The sequence below is a fragment of the Bufo bufo genome, chromosome 8, assembly GCF_905171765.1.
Source record: "Bufo bufo chromosome 8, aBufBuf1.1, whole genome shotgun sequence".
NCBI lineage: Eukaryota > Metazoa > Chordata > Amphibia > Anura > Bufonidae > Bufo > Bufo bufo.
Genome location: NC_053396.1, coordinates 183,519,135 through 183,542,983, shown reverse-complemented (window position 1 = coordinate 183,542,983; position 23,849 = coordinate 183,519,135). Strand labels below are relative to the sequence as shown.

The following is a 23,849-nucleotide window of genomic DNA, read 5'->3' as shown; positions in this document are numbered from 1 at the left end:
ATCTGGTGGACACGCCCCTAGGGGACCAGAATGGAGACTGACACAGGACAGACATGCAGCACTACAGAGACAATACATCCCCCACAATGCATCATGGTCTCCTCCTCTCTGCCCTGGAGACCCGAGGAGTAATCCCATTATCTCTCAAGACAGAGGGAAACCACAATACACATGTGGGGACAACAGAACAGACATCACCATTTAAACATACAATGTCACAACCCTTTTCAATACACAGACATTTAACATCCCAAAATGGCACGCATTAGAGCAGGAGTTCAAGTTAGTTTAAGTCCTTTGTGAACAATGAGGCCATTTGGGTTAACTAGCAGCACACTCTTCTCCTGGGTGGCCGTCCGTTCAGTAGTTCAGTAGTTCCAATCGGTATTTGGGGAAACACATGAACAGGGGCATACGGGCAGGAAATCCAGCAAAATTAAGGCAAACAGACGAACCAGCAATATAGGTCTATACAGATGCATCTGTCACACGGCTTCCCCCTTGTGGGACACTCCGGCAGACCCGGCTTGACCCTTTAGCGGGTCAACTTGGGGATGACCGGACTAGGAGGTAGCAAGAACGTCGGTTTGCCGGGACAATCCATCTGCATTCCCATTCTGCTTACCGGGTCGGTAGCTGATGGTGAAGTTATACTGTTGTAAAGCTAAACTCCACCGCAGCAGTCTACCATTGTCTCCTGAGACCCGGTTAAGCCAGACAAGGGGATTGTGGTCCGTCACAAGGGAAAATTCCTGTCCATACAAATAAGGGCTTAACTTTTTCAATGCCCAGACCAGGGCCAAGCATTCCTTCTCCACTGCCGCATAACTCACTTCTCGGGGTAACAGCTTTCTACTGAGATATGCGACAGGGTGCTCTCCTCCTTCTTCCCCGACCTGGCTCAGCACAGCCCCCAGTCCATACATGGAAGCATCTGTATGGACGAGAAAACGTTTGTTAGGGACTGGGGCAGCCAGGACAGGGGCATTTACAAGAGCCTGTTTGAGTGCTTGAAACGCAGCTTCACAAGCAGGAGACCACAGGACATGCTTAGGGAGATTTTTCTTAGTCAGGTCAGTCAGGGGCTTTGCAATAGTGCTGTAGTCTGGGACAAAGCGTCTGTAATACCCTGCCGTCCCTAGGAAGGCTAACACCTGGGTCTTAGTGACAGGTGTGGGCCAGTTAGCTACTGCCTCTATCTTAGCCGGCTCCGGTCTCTGGCTCCCACACCCCACTCTGTGACCCAGGTATTGCACTTCAGCCATGCCTAGATGGCACTTCTCTGGCTTCAATGTCAGGCCAGCAGCCCGAATTTTGTCCAAAACTACCCCTACATGTACTAGGTGTTCCTCCCAGGACCCACTGTAGATCGCAATGTCATCCAGGTATGCACATGCAAATTCCTGGAATCCATCGAGAAGTCTATCCACCATACGCTGAAAGGTAGCCGGGGCATTCTTCATCCCAAATGGCATGACCTTAAATTGGTACAAGCCAAATGGGGTGACGAAGGCTGACTTGGGGATAACATCCTCGGCCAGGGGAATCTGCCAATAGCCTTTATACAGGTCTATGGTGGTCAGATAGCGTCCCCTGGCAATACAATCTAATAATTCGTCTACCCGGGGCATCGGGTAGGCGTCAGTGGTGGTCCGCTCGTTGAGCCCCCTGTAGTCTACACAGAACCGCGTGGTCCCATCTTTCTTAGGCACCAGGACTACAGGCGAAGCCCAAGGACTATCGGAGTGTTCGATGACCCCAAGCTGGGTCATCTCCTGTATCTCCTTCCGCATTCCTTCTCGGACTGCTTCAGGGATACGGTAAGGGGGCTGTCGCAGGGGGTTCTGTCCAGGGGTCTCTACCTTATGTACAGTTAGGATAGTGTAGCCAGGCTCTTGGGAGAACGTCGCCTGCTTCTCCCACAGAAGCTGTCTTGCCTGTCCCTTCTCTGTGGGGCTTAATCTATCCCCTAGCTGTACAAGACTAGTAAGGTCAGTCTGGGAGTCCCTCTCTAACAAATCGGGTAAGGGTAAACTCTCTGTATCGTCTGCAGCAGGGGCACATACTGCAGTGACATCCTCCAGTCTCTCCTGATACGCCTTTAGCATGTTCACATGAAAGGATCGCTGGATCCTCTCATCTGAACAGCTGGCTATGAGGTAGGTAGTATCACACACCTGAGCTACCACCTTATACGGGCCCTGCCAAGATGCTTGCATCTTGTTCGCCTTCACAGGTTTGAGCACTAGCACTTTCTGCCCAACCTGGAAGACTCGCTGCCGGGCACCCCGATCGTACCATCTCTTCTGTCTCCCCTGGGCCACCTGGAGATTCTCTCTTACCATCAGGGACAGTTTCTCCATGCAGTCCCGGAGTTTCAGGACATACGGTACTATGGGGTCCCTTCCTGCTCTGTCTCCCCCTCCCAGTGGCCTCTAATGAGATCTAGGGGTCCGCGGACCCTCCTCCCATAGAGCAACTCAAAGGGGGAGAACCCAGTAGATTCCTGGGGCACCTCTCTGTAAGAAAACAACAGATGAGGCAGGAATCGCTCCCAGTCTCTGCAAGTGTCAGAAAAGGTCCTCAACATCTGTTTGAGGGTGCCGTTAAATCGCTCGCAGAGGCCGTTAGTCTGTGGATGGTACGGGGAACTAAGTATCGGTTTAATGCCGCACACCCTCCACAGTTGCTGGGTGAGCACAGCGGTAAATTGGGTTCCCTGGTCAGAGAGAATCTCCTTAGGGAACCCGACCCTAGTAAAAATTCTAACCAGGGCATCAGCAACTGTCTCTGCCTCTATATTAGACAGCGCTACTGCCTCTGGATAGCGAGTGGCATAGTCCACCACGGTGAGAATATACTTCTTACCGGATGGACTAGCCCTGGCCAGTGGACCCACAATGTCAACGGCTATGCGGGCAAAAGGCTCCCCAATGATAGGCATAGACATAAGCCTAGCTCTTGGGTGGTCCCCCCGCTTTCCTACCCGTTGACAAGTGTCACACGTACTACAATATATCCCCACAGCCTGATTAAAATTTGGCCAAAAGAAGTTCTGCATGATCCTATAGGCTGTGCGGCGGGACCCTAGATGTCCGGCTAATGGAACATCATGCCCTATCCGCAGAATCTCCTGCCGGTATTTTGCGGGCACCACCAGCTGTCGATTCGGCGGATGGGCAACACTTTTCTGGGACGGTTTTGGGATCCTATATTACCTGTCCCCCACCCATTCATACCGCTCCCCATCTACTCCTACCTCTCCAGTATCTGCTCTGTCTCTATACTTCTGGAGAGTCGGATCTGCCTGAGTTTCCCTCCCAAACTCCTCTGGGGAATCCCAGCTAGCAAAGGTCTTTCCTAGGGTATCAGTCGGGGAATCGGGTCTTACCTGGGTCTCAGCAGCAGGTGGGCTGGTTCCAGCAGCACGGGTCTGGGCCCGGGTAGTCACTGGGTTGACATCAGCAGGTCCCATTGGAGCATAAGCAGAAACCAAAAGGGCCAGGTCATTCCCGAGCAAGACATCAGCAGGCAAGTCTTTCATAACCCCCACATTCACATGTCCAGAGCCCACTCCCCAATCCAAATGAACCCGGGCAACAGGTAGACGGAACACGGCGCCTCCTGATACCCTCACTGCCACAGTATTTCCAGTGTGTTGGTGTTCCGAAACAAGGTTCTTTTGGAGCAGGGTCATAGTGGCTCCGGTGTCTCTCAGACCAGTGACCACTTTGCCATTTAGTCTAACGGTCTGCCTGTGTTGCTGCCGGTTATCCTGCTGGGCTGCTTGTACTGGATCCGCCTCATGTAGTATACCCCAAAATTCCTCCTGCTCAAGACAGTGAGCGGAAGACTGGGGTGGCTGCTGATGTCCGCCGGCTGGTTTTCTCCATGACTGCGCTTGGTTGGTATTGTTCAATGGGCACTCCGGTCTCTTGTGCCCCAACTGTTTGCACCCATAGCACCGGATAGGCTGAGAGTAATCCCGGGCGTTGAACTGAGCTGGCTGAACATAATTGTTCGCTGGTGGTATTGTGGGGGTGCGTTGCGCTGGGGGGTGATACACAGTAGTGGTTGGAGGTGCTGCCGGTTTGTACTCCACTCTGGTAGGGACCTTGGCTGCTGTCTGGTCTAGCCTTCGTGCATCTGTGTATTTATCGGCCAGACGAGCAGCTTCAGGTAAGGTAGCGGGTTTGCGGTCCCTAACCCACTCTGTGACTCCTGCAGGTAACCGATCAAAGCAGTGCTCCAACAAAAATACTTGCAGCACCTCTTCCCCAGTTACCGCTTGACACCCTGCCATCCAGTGGGCTGTGGTGCGGTGTACCCTGCATGCCCACTCCACATAAGAATTGCCAGCCTGCTTGTTAGTGTCCCGGAATCGCCGCCGGTACGCCTCAGGGGTGACAGCGTATCTGGCCAAAAGGGCATCTTTTACTGCCCGGTAACTTGTAAGTTCTTCCTCTGGGATGGCCCGAAAAGCCTCACTGGCCCGGCCGGATAATTTCCCAGAGAGGATAGTGACCCATTCCTCTGTGGGTACCTGGTGTAAGGCACACTGCCTTTCAAAATCGGCCAGGAACCCGTCAATCTCTCCCTCCGTTTCCACAAAATGTCTAAATGCAGCAAAAGGTACCTTTCTCCTTCCATTATTATTATGGGGTACCTCTGCTGCTGCAGCTCCTCTTCCCTGGAGCGCCTGTTGTGCTGCTACTGCTGCTTGCACCTGGATCACAATATCTGCTGCAGGGTTGGGGCCAAAGTGTGCCAGCCTTATCTGGACTGCCCGGTTAAATTGTACCTCCTCGGGTGTTAAATCCAGTATGCCAGGCACATTAGCTTTCTCCGTTCCCTGTGCTGCATCCATCTCCAATAATATAGAAATAATCTCTCTCTTCTTGAGATTAGTCGCTGATCGTCCTCTGCGTTCCAATATATCTTTAAGGGTAGCACGCCTTAATTCCTCATACTGCATTTCCACCCTGGGATTTGTAGCTGGCCTTCTGGGCGGTGGGATTCATCCCGTTGCTTGCCACCAATTGTTACGACACTTACCGCCAGGTAGATGAAGCCGCCGTTTAGTGAATAAGCCCCTTTCTCCATAAATGCAGTTTTTAATCCAGCCGATCGTCAAACTCCCGAATGGAGCATACGAAGTGGCAACTCCCGATCAGCAATTCAGTCGAACTCCTTCCACATCTAGCAATATACGAAAGCGCTGTCCCAATAATAAATCCCTCCACAAACGAGACCAAGCTCCGTCTTGAAAGTCAAACAGGAATCAATTTTATTGAGGGCTACCCACCCGTATTTATGCAGGTCTCCATCTGGTGGACACGCCCCTAGGGGACCAGAATGGAGACTGACACAGGACAGACATGCAGCACTACAGAGACAATACATCCCCCACAATGCATCATGGTCTCCTCCTCTCTGCCCTGGAGACCCGAGGAGTAATCCCATTATCTCTCAAGACAGAGGGAAACCACAATACACATGTGGGGACAACAGAACAGACATCACCATTTAAACATACAATGTCACAACCCTTTTCAATACACAGACATTTAACATCCTAAAATGGCACGCATTAGAGCAGGAGTTAAAGTTAGTTTAAGTCCTTTGTGAACAATGAGGCCATTTGGGTTAACTAGCAGCACACTCTTCTCCTGGGTGGCCGTCCGTTCAGTAGTTCCAATCGGTATTTGGGGAAACACACGAACAGGGGCATACAGGCAGGAAATCCAGCGAAATTAAGGCAAACAGACGAACCAGCAATATAGGTCTATACAGATGGATCTGTCACAAGTATTCCAAAGCATGTCTTGGGATAACACCGCTGGCAGGAGCGTAACTACCATGTGAATGCTATGGGGCCCAGGGCAAGACGGGGCACAGTCTTAATTGGGATTATCTCCTCTTCTACTGGAGGTGAAAACTTGGTCAGGACTCTACCCTCTAAAGCAGTGGTTCTCAACCTTTCTAAAGCCGTGACCCCTTAATACAGTTCCTCATGTTGTGGTGACCCCCAACCATTACATTTTTTTCCTTGCTACGTCATAACTAATTTTGCTACTGTTATGATGACCCACCAAAAACACGCACAGACACCAATACACTAAATGTTAATTCAAATACACAAGTATTCATTCATAACCACAGAACTTTAGCATAAATACAAAATATTTGTAAACCGAATAAATAACTTTAAAATAAATAATAAAAAACAAATACCCCCTAAAAAATAAATCAGTGGTGCGCACAGTACCCCTCAAATAAATAACTCAGTGGTGCTCACAGTACCCCCCCCAAAAAAAAATAAAAAAAAATCTGTGGTGCTCAGGGTACCCCTCAAATAAATAAATCAGTGGTGCTTCAAGTCCCCCCCGAATAAATAAATCAGAAGTGCTCAGGGTCCCCCAAATAAATAAATCAGCGGGGCTTCAGGTCTCCCCCAAATAAATAAATCAGCGGTGCTCAGGGTACCCCCAAATAAATAAATCAGTGGTGCATCAGGTTTCCCCCAAATAAATAAATCAATGGAGCTCAGGGTCCCCCAAATAAATAAATCAGCGGTGCTTCATGTCCCCCCAAATAAATTAAGCCTTGCTCAGCCAAATAATTAAAATAAAATTAGCCAGGCTCAGCCAGGCTCAATTAAATCATTGGTGGCAGTGGTGCTCAGCGGCTGTGTCATTAACGAAAAAACTTGGACCTCAGCAGACAGGCGGCACGACTTACCCGTCCAGACGTCAGGCTCCTTCAAGCACAGGCAGTGATAGGACATCACTTCCTGTGCGCGAGAATAAGGGGCCGCTGCCGTTGTGCGGGCGACCCACAATAGGAAGCCTCAGGCGACCCCCCGGAAAGGGCCGATCGACCCCCAAAGGGGTCACGACCCCTAGGTTGAGAACCGCTGCTCTAAAGGAACAACTTTTAGCAAATGAGGCAGTGGAAAAAAATGGTCCAAGGGTCATTGAAAAGGTTTAGGCAGAAACCCTTCTGTTCTGTGTGGGGGGGGGGGGGGGAGGGGGGGTGGCGGGCCTGGTTTGATACTTGCAATGGGGCCCTTACTTCTCTATGTATGCCACTGACCGCTGGTACATTATTTAATCCAGCAAACTATGAGTAAGAAAAGTTTTTTTTTTCGTTTCTGACTTTTTTTTCCCGCAAGTGGCGTTTCTCTGCCATCGTAGCCGGTTTCCGGAAAATGGGGCATGGCAAGGGCAGGTCTATTTTATAAATTTCCCTCCTTGTGATCATTATATATACATATACTGTATATATAGTTGGACTTTTTTTTACTGCAGATGTTGGATCGGCCTTAGTTGCCCGTTGTATTACACATTTTTGTTATTGGGATGAAAACTTCCCATTATAACATATAATCACATTCTTCTTCACTCCGATCCAGAGAAAATTCAAGAGGAAATCTACAATGTTGTGGGGAGAGACAGAAACCCATCAATATCAGACAAGAATAAGATGCCCTACACAGAGGCAACAATCTACGAAATCATGAGATTCTGTGATGTTATACCACTCAGTCTTCCTCGAAAAGTATCACAAAATACAGTTTTTAGAGGATTCTCCATCCCAAAGGTTTGTGACTGCTCATCAACCAATGAAACTAAGACAAAAATGATCAGTGGTTACCAAATATAATCCATACGTCCGCACAATTAATGGAGACTAGAATTAGTAAAGATTCCCTTATCGATAGTTGCCATATTTAATCTGCTCGTCTATCGCTGTATAATGAAAAGCTGTATCATTTTCTAATATTTTTTATGTATGAATTTTTGAAAAGTTTCACAATCTCTGCATACAGTCAGTGAATGGGAACCATGATTATTTGCTTCCAGAGGATAAAAAGGCTCATTACAAGAGCAAGTTCTGTAACAAGATGTGCCCCTGTACGTCTGTCTCATGTCCAGGGCATCAGTGTGGCGTGTGACTTGGCGGGAAATAGGCATGATTTTTGGGGAACTTTAGATGCCTCAAATTGCACCAGCATTTTGGCATAAATTGGCAAAAAAAATTGTGCACAAATTAGCCGACCATGAGAGACACCAGAATTATTAAATGATGGGCCAGAATTAGTCAATTTTTTTTTATTATTAACCAGTTTAAGACCAGTTTATTTAGGCTGCCACCACACCCACACCGGGTGCATTTTCATTTCTTTAGTACGTGTCTGTGAATGCCATAAATTTAACCATTTGGTTATGTAAATAATTTTCTTATTTTTTAAAATTTGCTTTATTTTTGTGCCTTTTTTTTAATTTTTATTTTATTATGGCCAACGAAATGCTAAAAAAAAAGGGAAAAAATCCTAACAACTAAAATATTTTTAAAAATGGTATGTTATATATCGGTTATTATCAGAGTTAGAAGCTGTGTTGGGTTGTGGTGGATATTTTTTTTTCATTTTGTCTTCATTATTTCATTTTTTTTCCTGTTGTACACTTTATGCCCCTTGTAAGCCATACAAGATTTTTGGGGAACATTTAACATTAAATTTTTTACCTATTGCTGATTTTCCTTGTCACTGGATGTGACATGTTAGCCTGAGTTACAGGGGTAATACAGCCCCCAGAGAAGTTATACAGAGCTTCACATCCTCACTGCAGAGCGGATGTGGGTCTGCTAAGACCCAGCAGCTCGCGCAGACACTTGACTTCCAGCAGTCACATGAGCACCAAGTGGTTGCATTGCTGCTTCCTGAACGATATACACAGCGCTCATTGAGTTTCTGCCTTTTCTATGGGAGTAGGCAACTTGTTTTTGCAACTGCACACTAATAATATGCAGTAATAAGGGCCCACTGCCCAAGTGTATGCAGACCTCCCAAGTGTTCCTCTTTTGGAGGGACATTCTCTATTTTCAAGTCCCTCTGTCCCTTTTTGCTCCTTAAATGTCCCTCTTGTTGATCTGAGGTATCGATTCGCATTATTACATTTACAATATTGATCCAGTTCTGCCCATATTGTGCATAGTAAATGTATGTAATGTGCTGTAAAGATTATACTGAAATGTTATGTTTGACGTTGCTGCCATCTAGTGGTAAAAGTTAGTAACTACTTTGCCAGAACTTTACAGGAAGTATACTTTTCTCAGAGTGAGAGGCAGTAACCTTTAACCTGGAACTGTTTTTTCTCCATTTCATGACTGCTCCTGGATCTAGCAGGCTGCATGCAGAGGAGCTCTTGATCTATTCCTGGACTTATGATGGAATTGTCTGTGAGCGTACTCACTGATGGAGTGAGGCTGCTGTATAATGTTTAATGTACTGACACATATGTTTTGTTTATGTTGTAGTTTTACAAAGTTATTCAGAAAAAAGAATACATACAGATCTGATGTCTCACGTTTCTTGACTTCTAAATTATTGTTAAGCTGTCTGACTAGTGTTATACAACAGTTCAATAACGCGAAGCAAAACAGATCCAGAAAGTGTTTTTCTGGTGCCTATCTGTATATTAGAGCCAGTCTTGCATATCATTTTATTTGATGCAATTTAGAGTTTAGAAATTTCTATGTTAAGATAATTTTGCTTTATTATGTAAAAGAAAACTATTTTATAAGTGTAAAAATATGCAGCTTACACACATTGAACCATAAGTGTCCCGCTTTGACCATCCAAAAATTTGGAGGCATGTATATGTAGTCAAAGTAAGTTGCAGGTCCCATCCCCTCCTGTTAACTAGTGGTCAAAGTAACAGAAAATGAGGAAAAGTTTCAAGTTGTGATCCAAAATGGGACTTTTGCCAAAATGTGCAACTCTTGAACACCAGAAAACTAATGAACAAGTTTAATGCATTCCCCTCATAGAGTCTCAAGTCATAGAGATATGTTAAAACGTAGAATGGAGGGGATCCGGTTGCTGAGACTGTCCTCCTCAGAGAGCCACGTAAGGACTATTGAAAGAATAAAGCTAGGACACGCCTCACCCTTAGATTAAAGAGCTGTTGATCCTTCGTTCTAGTAACTGGTAAGGGTTTCAGTACCCAGACCCTCTAGTCAAAAGTTCTGACATGCTGTTACGGATAAACTGATTACGGTTAAAGACGGATCAGTGGTAATGTGGAACCACTGTGCCAAGTAACCGGTTTGACATTGGGCCAAACCCTAAGGGCATTATTCTGGCACCTCCCCATTATTCACCCTTTAACCCCTATACAGGGATGTGGACTTCGCTGCAGGTTAGCAACCAGACTACTACTTCCTGGGATGGTCCCAGTGTACTTGGCAGCTGACCCTCTGGCTCAAGAAACACAGGCATGAGCAGGAAATGCACTAAAACACAGGAACAGTCTGAACAGGAACACAGGACTCTGGAACACCACAACAGGCAGACTGAAACAAGAGCAGGGTAACGCTGACAGACCACAGCATGAACAGGTCAGACATGATAGCGGACACAGATCAGACATACAGACTGGACAGAAAACAGAACTACAGACTACAGGAAATATTGCTGTGGCTTAGCCAAGAGACGGTGTAACGGAACGCCTAGCACCCTGACCGGGTACCTCCGTTGATAGATGCTCCTAGTGCTTCCAGAGGACTCCAAGCACTCCACTTGACACCGTCAGCACTGCAGACCCCACGAACCGCCGAAGCTTGGTGGAGGTCTCGCCGTCTCCTACCCACCCTGGACCTACGCCAAGGCTCCAGGCTCCAGTGGGTGAACCTCTCCTAAATGCAGAGACAGGAACCAGGAACAAGCTCTTACAAGAGCTTATACTCAGGGGAGTATTATGATATAGCAATCCCCAAGAGTGAAGTTATCCCATCCCCCAAACATGAGCCAAGACTTCATAAAGGGGCAAAGCAGGAACTCTTTAATAGGTTATTTTTCAGCCTTTTATGCAGGTCTCCTAGCAAGGGACACTCCCCCTGGGGCCCTTGTAAAAGACTGTGACAGTTTATATTTTAGCCAATCACATGCATTTACAGTATTGAAACCCTCCCAGCAATTGTACACAAAATCCCCTTCCCTCTGTCTGTAACGCAATCAACAAAATACAATGAGCATTGTCTGAGACGCAATTAACTAACACACTGGCATTGTCTGAGACGCAATCCACAAAATACAATTACTAAACGTAATGGGCTAACTTAATCACTACCAGACAGAAAACACACATTTTTCCCAACACACAGAAAACACCTCAAAACCCCACACATCCCCATAATGTATACATCCATGGATAGCTCTGATCTGGGTGAACAACATATCCAAAAATCACCCAGATCCGAGCAGGGGTTCCCGAATTCCATGGAAGTCACATTTGGCCGGCCGCAAGCATGGCTTTCCTGCCCAAAACAGTTCCACAGATTTAAGCTGTGCGGCCGGTCTGTCTTCTCCTTCAAAGTTAGTATGGGCATAATCCTGGGGCAGGAGGCTGGCAAATAGCCACCTCCAAAACACCGTGGCAAGGTTGGTTTCGCCACAGACGGGATACACAGAAAGAACGTATCGCTGAGCTCATTAGTAGAGATGAGGGAATCGAAGTTGACGAAGTGGAATTCAATACGAATTTCATGAAAAATTTGATTCGCAGCGAATCTGAATTTCCTCACGCTTCGTGGTAACAAATCACATTTTTTGCTAAAATGGCTGCTGCACGTGTTACGACATGAAGCAAAGAACTCTGAAAAAAGAGTGATCACCTACATTTCCATGTACCGTATGCAGCCAATCAGCAGACAGCCAACCCCTGTGATGTCACAGCCCTATAAATAGCCTCAGACATTTTGGATTCTGACATTTTCCAGTGGGCTTAGTGCAGGGAGAGACATCAGCAGGCGCTAGAGACAGTGCTAGGAAAGACTTCATTGTGCTGAAAAAAATGATTTACAAGTTCAGGGAAAGATTAGTCTAGGTGTAGGGAAAAGATAGGGAGGCATTATTCTGCTGCTTTGGGGTTTGCAATAGATGATACCTCTCTAATTCCAGCAAACCTTGCTTGTTATTGGGGTGCAAGTGCTGTGTGATACAGTCATTAACAGGGTGTATTACTAGGAAATATTTATATATCTGATTAGACCTTGTGCGGTGCAGTTATGTTTTAAAACTTTTTTTGGGGTGTATTAGTGGAAAAAAAAGGCTTATTTCCCGGTGTGCGGTGAAGTGAAAAAATGACAGCCTGTTTTGGGGTGTATTAGTGGAAAAAGAAAAGTATTATTTGCCATTCAGAGGTGCAGTTATATGTTCTAAAGCCTTTTTTGGGGTGTATTATTGGGAAAAAAGGGCTTATTAGCCATTGTGCGGTGAAGTGACAAAATTACAGCCTTTTTTGGGGTGTATTAGTGGGGAAAAAAAGTGTTATTAGCCGTTCGTTCAGCCTTTTTTTGGGTGTATTAGTGGGAAAAAAAAGTGCTTATTAGCCTTTGTGTGGTGAAGTGACAAAATTACAGCCTTTTTTGGGGTGTATTAATGGGAAAAAAAGTGTTATTAGCCGTTCAGCGGTGTAGTTATATGTTCTGAAGCCTTTTTTGGGGTGTATTAGTCGGGGGGGAAAGGGATTATTTGCCGTTCAGCAGTGCAGGTACATTCTAAAGCCTTTTTTGGGGTGTATTAGTGGTGGGAAAAAGGCTTATTAGCCGTTGTGCAGTGAAGTGACAAAATTTCGGCCTTTTTTGGGGTGTATTAGTGGGAAAAAAGGGCTCATTAGCCTTTGTGCGGTGAAGTGACAAAATTACAACCTTTTTAGGGGTGTATTAGTGGGAAAAAAGGGCTTATTTGCCATTTAGCTGTGCAGTTATATGTTCTAAAGCCTTTTTCCTATTTATTTATTTGATCTAACAGTATGTGGGTGTCAGACACAACCCTTAGTTAGCATGGCCAGGGAGCAGGCCCTGTTCCCTCACCTGTCCTCAACCTGCCTCTGTCCTCTTCTGTTCCCTCAGCCAGAGAAGTATTATATGCTGTAGGCTTAGCTCCACTATACAGTGAGGACAAGCTACTAGAGGACAGTCAGCAGCTACTGGCCAGCCAAGATGTGGAGGAGACATCCGCCGCTTCCTCCGGTAAGCGGGCAAGTAGTGATGAGGAGAGTGGCGTGGGAGCTGGTGTTGCGAGCGGTCAGGACCATTGAGGAAGACATCAGTGACGTCCGGACAGTACTCGATGACAATGATGTAGCTGATCGAACTTGGGAGCCAAGTGAATTAGAGGCTTCATCATCATCGGGAGAAGAGAGTGGCAGCTTGCTCGTGAGGCAGTGGCAGAGCCAGCAACTCGGTAGGGTGGCCGGGAGTCAGCAGGGTGGCAGCAGTGGGAGTCCGGGAGCCAAACGTGCCCAGGGTAGTCCACCTGCTTCGCAGGAGCCTACCTGCCTGGAAAGTAGTGATGCATGGGTTCATGGAGGCAGTGGCTGTAGCAGTCAATCGGTGTGGAGGGTTGGGGGTAAAATCACCCATTCGGCCGCTTGAGGAGGTGAACATGGCCATTTGCCGAATCTGTGGGCGGAAGGTGAAGTGTGCCCAGGGTGCCAATGTTGGCACCACGGCCCTGCGTCAACATATGCAGCGTCACCATAAAGTGGCCTGGGAGAACCGTGGTTACGATGTGGTGGTCCAGCCTGCCGCAGCAACTGCTTCATCACCCAGTGGCACACACCCGATTTCAGGCAGTCAAGGCTCCACCACCTCAGCCAAAGGGAGCTGTCTGTCCTTCCCATCATCTACCGCTCCTGATGCTCCTGCTGCTCATCCTCCTACTCCTCATCACGCATTTCGTCAGCAGTCGATCACCGAAGCGATTGGCAAGAGATAGCGATACGTGTGTGGCCATCCAACGGTGCAGAAGCTAAACATGCTCTTGGCCAAGTTGCTGGTTCTGCAAGTGGTGGACTCTGCACCTTTCAGAGAACCTTTCAGAGAACTGATAGCTTGTGCCGAGCCGAGGTGGAGAGTCCCAAGCCTTCATTTCTTTGCCAAAAAGGCAGTACCAGCCCTGCACAGATATGTAGAACAGAAGGTGGGCCAGTCCCTGAGCCTGTCGGTGTCTGCCAAAGTGCACGGCAGTGCCGACGTGTGGAGCTGTAACTACGGCCCACTGGGTAAATGTGGTTCCTGACCAGCCACACCAACAACTTCGCCAGGAGACATCGCTTCCGCCTCCACGTTCTCACGCCATTGGTCCTACGACAATGTCCGCCTCCTCATCCTCCACCGTGTCCTCAGCCTCCACTGCAGGGACAATTCACAGTGCTCCTCCAGCATACCACATGTGCAGGGCACTGCGGTGTCACGCTGTTCTACACCTCATTTGCCTGGGCGAACGGAGTCACACAGTGGAGGAACTTCTCTGCGTCCTTAATCAAGAAATCAAATACTGGCTTTCTCCGCGACAACTCTAAATCGGAACAATGGTGACTGACAACGGGAAAAACATGGTGTCTGCGCTGTGTCAAGGAGGGCTGAGCCATGCGCCCTGCATAGCACACGTGTTTAATCTGGTTGTCAAGTGGTTCCTGAAGTCTTCCACCCATCTGAAAGACATCCTAAAAATGTCCAGGATACTTTGCATGCATTTCAGCCATTTGTACACCGCCAAGCACACCCTCCTTAAGCTGCAGTGGCATAACGGCATCCCCAACATAGTTTGATATTTCCACCCGTTGGAATTCCACCCTCCATATGTTGGACCGACTATACAAACAGAGAAAGGCCATGAATAATTTCTTGGTGGTACAGACGGACAGAGGTACTACCCTGTGTAACTTCGATGTTAGCTAGTGGCCTTTGAGGAGGCCATGTTATTTGTCAGTCACCAGGACTACGGGATGAACAACATCGTTCCACTGCTTTATATAAAGGAACAGATGCTGGTAAATCTGGCTGGTCAGGGGAATGGAGACGTGACGCCTACATCTCACGGCCACATGAGCCTTGTGGGGGCTGAACTAGAGGAGGAGGACATCGGAGCACAACCAATTTGTAGCAAAATGGGTGGTTTTTCTACACAGGTGACAGGAAAAGAGGAGCAGGAGCAGCCGGAGGAGCAAGAGGGAGATGAGACAGATGAGGCAGATGACAAAGGCACACCGTGGCAGTATGCAGTGCAGGTGGAGACAGAGAGTCCCTCCGAGTCACTTGCGCAAATAGCCCGCTGCATGCTTACTTGCTTGGGTAGTGACAGCCGAATTGTCACCATTCGGCAGAGGGATGGCTTCTGGCTCTCCACCTTGTTGGAACCTCGCTACCGGTATAAAATGGGGGCCTTTTTTACACCAGCTGAGAGGGAGGACCAACTGAACTACTATAGAGACATCCTATGTAGTCAGTTAGCTGCTGCCTATGTGCGCCATCGCCCATCCTCTTGCAGGTCTGACTGGGGGGGGGCCCTCTGCGCTCACGTTCCACTGCCATGGCTGCTGTGGCGTGGTGGGGGGATAGGAACAGTACCAGCTCCATCAGCAGCAGCTTGAGTCTAGAGTCGCTGATGAGCAGCTTTCTTCACCCGCCTAGTGAAGAAACTACTCAACAGCAGCCAGACCTAGAGCAGATCGTGAACCAGCAGGTGGTGACATACTTGGACAGCATCCTGCTACCCCACATTGAAGATCCGCTGGACTACTGGGCAGCCAAACTGGCTTTGTGGCCGCAACTGGCCGAGTTTGCCCTGGAAAAGCTGTCCTGCTCGGCCAGTAGTGTGGCATCAGAGCGGGTGTTTAGTGCGGCGGAGGACATAGTTACCCCAAGGAGAACTCGCCTGTCCACCCAAAATGTGAAGAGACTGACCTTTGTCAAGATGAATCAGGCATGCATCAGCAAGGATTTTCAAACACCAATGCCTGATGCCTCAGACTAAATCATCCATGGTGCCACACCAACACTTTGACAAAAGAGACCAGTTTCTACTGACTACCTGCCTCAGCTACTATTCTGATGCTGCCTCCAACCTGATGCCACACCTCTGATGCCAAGTGCTCCTTCTTACACCCACCATTGTCAGTGGGTACTGTTATTGCCACCCACCTCCCCACTCTGTCATTGGGTCACTCTGTGGTCTCCTGATGCTGCTGCCACCTCACCACTCAGGTCTCCTCATGCTGCTGCTGCCACATCCACACTCATTGTCATTATGCCACTCTGTGGCCTCCTCATGCTGCTGCCAACTCCACTCTCTGTCATTGTGCCACTCTGTGGTCTCCTCATGCTGATGTCACCTTGCCACACTGTGGTCTCCTCATGCTGATGTCACCTTGCCACTCTATGGTCTCCTCATGCTGCTGCTACCTCCACACAATGTCATTGTGCTACTCTGTGGCCTCCTCGTGCTGCTGCCAACTCACAACAATGTCTCTGGGACACTCTGTGGTGTTCTCATGCTGCTGCTGCCACCTCCACACTCTGTCATTGTGCCACTCTGTGGCCTCCTCATGCTTCTTCTGCTGCCACCTCCACACTCTGTCATTGTGCCACTCTGTGGTCCACTCATGCTGCTGCTGCCAGGCAGAAGGTGGCCGGGTGGCTGGGGACTCCATCAGAAGGAGTCCCCAGCCACCCGGCCACCTTCTGCCTGTTGCCCCTTGCTGTTGGCGCCACCCAAGACTTGAAAAAGGAGCTATAAACTCCGAAACGCGTTGTCAACTGAACAATAAATAGTATCTTTACCTAAAAACCTGAAACTGTGGTCGTCCCTGTGCGCCAAAGAGGTACCCTATCGTGTGTTTTCAGACACAAATCACTCTTCTCACCCCTAACAATCCCTAGGAGTTTTTTGGCAACTCCATCCAAAGGGACTGAACGGGTACCAGCAGCACGGACCTCCCTCACCCTCCCAACCTATTGTGTGTCTAAACCTGTTGTGCGCTTACACCTGCACAACACCCAAAGGTGAGCACATTTTATCCATCACGTTATCTGCGTATCATCGCTTACCACCCTATGAGCGCCTCTCCCTTTTCTCTTTTGCCATAATTGCTGTTCCTCCAAAGGGAAGGACAAACAAGAATCTCCCTCAGGCCTAATGACAAACAACAGGGAAAGGCAACACACACATATATCAAAACAAAATACAAAAGGGAACGGAAACACTTATCTTCAATGAAGCTTTGGTAGCACCAGGAACTCAGCCGAGAACCAAACACAAGCTAACCACAAGTCCAACAGAAGCTATAAACTGCATAGCATAGTGAGAGAAACAACAATAAATAGAGAAGGTTAAATGACCACAATAGCAACACCTGGGGATAGAAGGTGGGGCAAGCACTAGAAATAACACAGACATCATTTGATCCAAAAGGAAAACATGTCAGATCAAACCACGTGTTGCCAGTCTCACAGATCTCCTGCCACCTGTCGCAGGAATGTCTGTGACACTCATGTTGCTGCTACCTCAACCGTATGTCACTGGGCCAATATGTGGTCTCCTTATGCTGTTGCCACCTCACCACTCTGTCATTGGGCCACTCTGTGGACTTCTCATGCTGTTCCCACCCCACTTCATTACTGGGCCACTATTTTGGCCTAGTTGACATTATCATTTATTTGACCCTTCTTCTGATCTGTCAGAAGGAAGGACAAATGAGACGCAAAATGGATCCTGTCTATGTAGCAGCTGTAAGGCCTTTATGGTCCCATCAGAATTTGCTTATGATTTGGTAGCCAAAAGCAGGAGTGGGTACAAAACACATCTCTGTTTTGGATCCACTCCTGTTTTTTTGGGGGGCTTTAGCAATACTGATGGAATACTGACCAAATGCTGACCGAGTGAAGGCAGATGCTCAACAGACAGGATCCGTTTTTTGGAGATTATTGTTCTGACAGATCAGAGGAAGGACAAAATAATCTGCTGACACCCTGTTCACTCTGTCAGGGGGGCTCTACTTGTATAAGCATTTAATAGAACAGGTTCTGTAGACATCTATGTGGAATCAGCTGACGACGGTGTAAAAGGATTACGCTTCTTCTTGCCACTAACATCGACCTGTAAGGCTGAGCTCACACTTGAGTTATTTGGTCAGTTTTGGCCCCGTAACTGCCCAAATAAGTGAAGTGTGCATTGATTCTAAGAGCGACTCCTGTCATCTGCGTGTCATACTGACTCACAGTATTGTTTCACTACTACAGCAGACTCCCTATGCGTGTTACTGCAAGGCACAGTGTTCTACACCACAATACAGGCTCTCTGAAGCCAGGAAATAGCTGTTTTTTAACGCGATTCTCCACAAATAAATTCGGATCTAATATTTTTGGAAAATTCGGTGAACCGGCCGAATCAAATTTTTTTGAAATTTGCTTATCTCTACTCATTAGGCCTAAACACCCACGGTGCACGCAAACAGAAAGAGGGGTTAACTTCTACAGGAATTCAGAACACACAGCAAGCAAGGGCAATTAACCACTGATTTGCTGAACAAACCAGAGAGAAGAGACATACCAATGGTCACAGAACAAAGTATTCACGGCCAGTACTCACAACACAGAGGCGAATACAGTATGTACTGCCACACCAAGACAGGGCCCTAGATACATGCCACCAACATCTGGGAACCAGCCCCTACGGCATACAATAGGACACCACAACTAGCCATGGCCAGTACGCACAAGACAGAGGCAGGTGTGCACTGCCACACAGACATATGGCCCTACATACACACCACCAGTATCCAGCAACAAGCCCACACGGCAAGAACCACATGAACAGCATGTAATACATGGCTCCATAGCATTTCCAGTGGTTTTTAAAATGACGGACAGTGGCGTAACTACCATAGCGGCAGATCATGCGACTGCTATGGGGCCCAGGGCAACAGGGGGCCCAGTCTTAGTCTCCTCTTCTACTAGAGGTGAAAACTTGGTCAGGACTCTACCCTCTAAAGGAACAACTTTTAGCGAACGAGCAGTGTAAAAATGGCCCAAGGGTCATTGAAAAGGGTTTAGGCAGAAACCCTTCTGTCCTGTGTGGGGGGCCTGGTTTGATCCTTGCCATGGGACCCTTACTTCTCTATGTACGCCACTGATGACAAGTATACTATGATACATACTGTACACTAGATCTGGAGACTTAGGATGAGGCCATACATGATGAGATTCCATATACTGATCTAACCCTGAAGAATACTGAAGAATTGACCGATGCAGGGACTATATACTAAAGCGTTTGATAGAGCAGAAGGAGAAACTGTGACATATTAGAACATCTTAATCTCACAAGTGTAATTCCCTGTTATTTTCATTGTGTTAATACAATTTATGCTTCTTGTAGGGCACATACGTCACCCCACTCCTTACCTCTGTACATTATGATCCTAACTATTATGCTGACCCAAACAAGTTTGACCCAAATAATTTTCTGGATGATAAAGGTTCTTTTAAGAAGAATGATGCTCACATGCCCTTCGCTGCTGGTAAGGACAAGTTGTTTGTGCTCTGAATGAATTGATTTGTATGTTGTATGTTTTGTTATTTAGCCAAGAAGTCATGAGAAATTCATTTGATCAGTTTAGCGATGTTGAAATTGAGACAGGGCTGAGCTTCCTTTGGGTTATCTCCGTGCATTTCGCACCACGGAGGTTTGCCAAATGACACTAAAGTTGGTCATGGACAGTGAGGAAAATCAGAGAGGTTTAGTCTTGTCGGAGGCAGAAGAGATAAGATCAGGCTTGCTCCTTTAGCTAAACCCCACCCTAGAGATTACAGAAAGTAATTTTCTTTTCTGTTTTAAAGTGGCATTGTCAGCTTTCCTGACTGAGGGAAGTATGCAATAGAGGCAGAGATGCTGAGTTCTGCGATATATCGTTTTCTAGGATTTGATTCAGTATTTTCATGTAAAAGCTGTTTAACTGCTACCAAGCCAGTGAGTCTTGCTACCGCTTGGTTTTATTGGGATAATTCTCCATCACTGTGTGTGGGTGGGTCAAGCAGGACTCACAGGCTTTCCCTATGTTTCAGAGGGCTTAGCGGGACCCACAGGCTTTGCCTATGTTTTGGAGGGCTTAGCAGGACTCACAGGCTTTCCCTATGTTTCAGAGGGCTTAGCGGGACCCACAGGCTTTGCCTATGTTTTGGAGGGCTTAGCAGGACTCACAGGCTATCTCTAGGATTGGTCGGGGGAAGTAGGACTCACAGGCTTTCTCTATGAGGTGGGGGAAATAGGTATCACAGGCATTCAGCATCAGTGTTCAGGGGAAGTAGGACTCACAGGCTTTCTCTATGAGTGGGTGAGGGAAGTAGGACTCACAGGCTTTCTCTCACAGCAGATAAACAGCTTTTTACATAAAAATACTGATGTAAATCATAGAAAAACTATATATTACCTAACTCAGTGTCTCCTTCTCTACTGCTTTCAGATAGGAGACAGTGTCTTTATTTCTAGATATACGTGCTGTAACATCTTCAGGCTTTTCTAATTTGTAAATAATGTTGTCTCTCTCTGGTCAGGAAAACGAATATGTCTTGGTGAGAATCTGGCCCGGATGGAGCTCTTTCTCTTCTTCACAACCTTGCTGCAAAATTTCACCTTCAAACCAGTGATTTCAAAAGATGAATTAAGTATCCAACCAACAGGCACTGGGCTTGGGACCATTCCTCCAGTGTACAAATGTTGTATTTTATCTCGTTAGTGTCTTAAAGGGAGTGGTCCAGGATTAGAAAAACATGGCTGTATTCATTCAAAATAGCACTTAACCCTGTCAAGGGTTCAGTGCAGTATTGATGTTGCCCCCATTGACTCCATTAGCACTGAGCTGCAGTACCAGACACAATCCATAGACGAGGTGATGCTGTTTTTGGAAGAAAGCAGCCATTTTTTTCTAATTCAAAAAAGCCCCTTTAGAGTCTATGAGCTATTGCTACAGGATATGTATGAAGTTCAATCTTACGTGTACTTTGAAACAAAAATTTCTCTGATTTGTCAAAGACAAGAAAAGTTGGATTTCTGAAACTCCAGTGTCAACATGTGCTGTATCTCAATGTTCATTGTATTTGTGAAGGAACTTAAAATAAATTAAACATAGATGAGTATGTGACATATAGACCCATGGCTATTTAGAATGAAGTAGACATTCAAGGTTTACTTGGAACTTTTAATATAAGAGAAAGAGATCATGTGATTTTTGAGGCCTAGTTTGGTGATTTACTCACTGGCCGACAACTGCAAAGGTGAAATTAAACTTTTAAAAATCCCATCCCACACTCGTCAAGTTCTTTACCCATAGGTCCATAGGTGGAGGCTGTACATCGAGCATGCTCACACCACTTTTGCAGAAATGAATGAACAGATAAAGGTGCAAAATAAAAACTGAAAGTTTTTTTTACTGATATGGCTTTTGACTGCTGTGCCCAGTTTTTGCCATCTTAGATGGCATCTGATCTAAGGAATACAGTCCACATAGGTTAAATTTTTAGGTGTGATAAAGAAATCTTTAGCTTTCCTCTGGCAGCCATTTTAGAGACTCTTTCTGAACTGTGCAGTTAGAAGATGACGATGACTTGCTTAAAACCTATAGAAGTTAGCAACCGCGTGTTAAGATAAGATAAGCTGTGTACGTGCTAAATAGCCAGTGTGCATTTTGTAAAAACAACGTTTCGGTAAATTTTAGTATTAACCCATTGAGAAAGATGATTTATAGTTTTGACCAACCAACAGGTGGGTTCAGTTTTGACCAATTAAAAGTGTTATTTGTGTACCAATCAGAAGCCATTGTTGGAATATTTTTTAACCAAGTTTTGGAGAAACGTTTATGCAAAGTAAAGCTGCTTTTCAACTTCATCACAGGGTCTGGACTCAATTTATTCTTCATCCCCAAGTTAACATTTCCCCTTTTTCTTCTTCGGAGCCAACGCCTGGGGTCCAGTCGTATTCAGGTAGGAGCACCGTGACACAACATTACTTCAAGGGACATTGTAGACCACCCTATACCACTCAGCCATTCCTACACGTGGGTACCCACCACCATTGTCTTGAAAAGAGGGCCCTGGGTCGCAGAGAACGCTGCAACTGGTGTCACGAGACTCTGTCCAATCTCAATAGGGCCCAGGGGGTGCTGCTCATCGCACACACATGCTCAACTGTTCTTTAAACTGCCAAAGAAGTTAATGAAGCTTTCTGTGAATTGTAGTTTTAGAACAGCTGTGGTGCCAGAGATTGCTGACCACAGACTTAGTGGAAAGAGTGGATGGAGTTAAAGGGTTTTTCCGAGATTTTTATACTGATGACCTATCCTCTGGAGAGATCATCAGTATCTCATCATAGGGGGTCCGACACTCGGGACCTCTGCTGATCAGCTGTTTGAGAGGGCACAGGCACTCCTGTAAGCCCCGTAGAAATCTCTCTGCCTTTCCTAGGCGAAGTGATGACACGTTTAAGTATCAGATGGACTTGGCGCAGCTCAGCTCCATAAAAGTGAATGGGGCTGAGCTGCGATACCAAACACAGCCGCTATAGAGAAGTGAGCGTCAGTGCCTTCTCAAACAGCTGATCGGAGGATTGCCCCTAGCAAGGATCAGATTCCGCAGCATCCTGCTCCTAGAAGTCGTGTATACTGCAAAGTGCACAAGTATATTGTCATCATGTCATGTATGCAGTGGCGTAACTAGAAATGACTGGGCCCCACAGCAAATTTTTGAATGACCAGCAGCTTCTTTGCAACCCCTGACTCCCGTGCGACCCCCACTCTTGTGGCTAATCAGGTTTGTGCTTTCAGGCGAAGCCCGCAAGCCCTCTCCGTCCATTTTCTACAGTATCAATGTATATAATGTCGTTGTATAATACTTATATCAAATGGAGAAAAATAGAACTGGATTGCACATCCACAAGCTATGCTTTGATCTAATTAACCTCGCTTCTCAGTGCAATATTCAGTGTACTGCCCCCTATACTGCATGCTTATACAAGAGGCATTAGCGTACATTTTGATCAAAAGGCATAAGCCCACCCACCGCGTCAAGGTTGCCTCTTTGAGTGGGACCTACTCTAAATTTGGCGCAGCACTGCGCGGCGACCACCCGCGCTACAGTACCGCACCAGCAGGCAGAGGGATCCAGCAGCCAAACAGCACCCCTGCTGCCTGGCAATGCCACCAGGCAATTAGAGTAGGTCCCACTTAAAGAGGCAAACTTGACGCGGTGAGTGGGCTTATGCCTTTTGATCAATATGTACACTAATGCCTCTTACATAAGCATGCAGTATAGAGGGCAGTACACTGAATATTGCGCTGAGAAGCAAGGTTAATTAGATCAAAGCGTAGCTTGTGGATGTGCGATCCAGTTCTGTTTTTCTCTATTTTACATTGTATAATACTGTTGAGGTGGCCCTATCAATAAAATATTTTAGTCCTCCTCCTGGGTGGGCTCCTGCTGAGTTCAGGCCCCAAAGCAGCCGATTCCCCTGCTTCCTCTATAGCTACGTCCTGCATGTATGTATTCACTGTGTAAGCACATGGTAATTTTAGGCCATATCTCACAGCCACCACTAGATGGGGCTGGTGTCACCCTCTATAAAAGGAGAGGAGTGAGTCAGCATAGTGCAGAGTCAGGGAGTTAGTTATTATTATTATTATTTATTAAATAATCATTCATTCCATGGCGCTGTACATATGATAAGGGGTATACATACATAATACAGACAATTGCACTAAGCATGAACAAGACAAGTTACAGACTGGTACATAAGGAGAGAGGGCCCACAATCTACAAGGTATGAAGGAAGGACACAGTAGGTGAGGGTAAAGTTGGTCATGGCGGTATAGCAGCAGCAGGGTCACTGGTTGTAGGCTTGTCTGAAGAGATGAGTTTTCAGGTTTCTTTTGAAGGATTCCAATGTAGGTGAGAGTCTGATATGTTGGGGTAGAGAGTTCCAGAGTATGGGGGATGCACGGGAGAAATCT

The 23,849-nt window shown here is 46.8% G+C and overlaps 1 protein-coding gene across 3 annotated transcripts in view; it reads left to right on the top strand.

Moving 5' to 3' along the window:
* The window catches only part of LOC121009127 (cytochrome P450 2F2-like), a 168,362-nt gene extending 147,487 nt beyond the window's left edge, over positions 1-20,875 (top strand). For all 3 annotated transcript variants that reach the window (XM_040442003.1, XM_040442004.1, XM_040442002.1), the window contains 3 exons: positions 7,415-7,602; positions 19,229-19,370; positions 20,404-20,875. In XM_040442003.1, the coding sequence (XP_040297937.1) occupies positions 7,415-7,602; positions 19,229-19,370; positions 20,404-20,585 (512 nt within the window). In that variant the 3' untranslated portion in view covers positions 20,586-20,875. The remainder of the gene's footprint in view (positions 1-7,414; positions 7,603-19,228; positions 19,371-20,403) is intronic.
* The last annotated feature ends 2,974 nt before the right edge of the window (positions 20,876-23,849 follow it).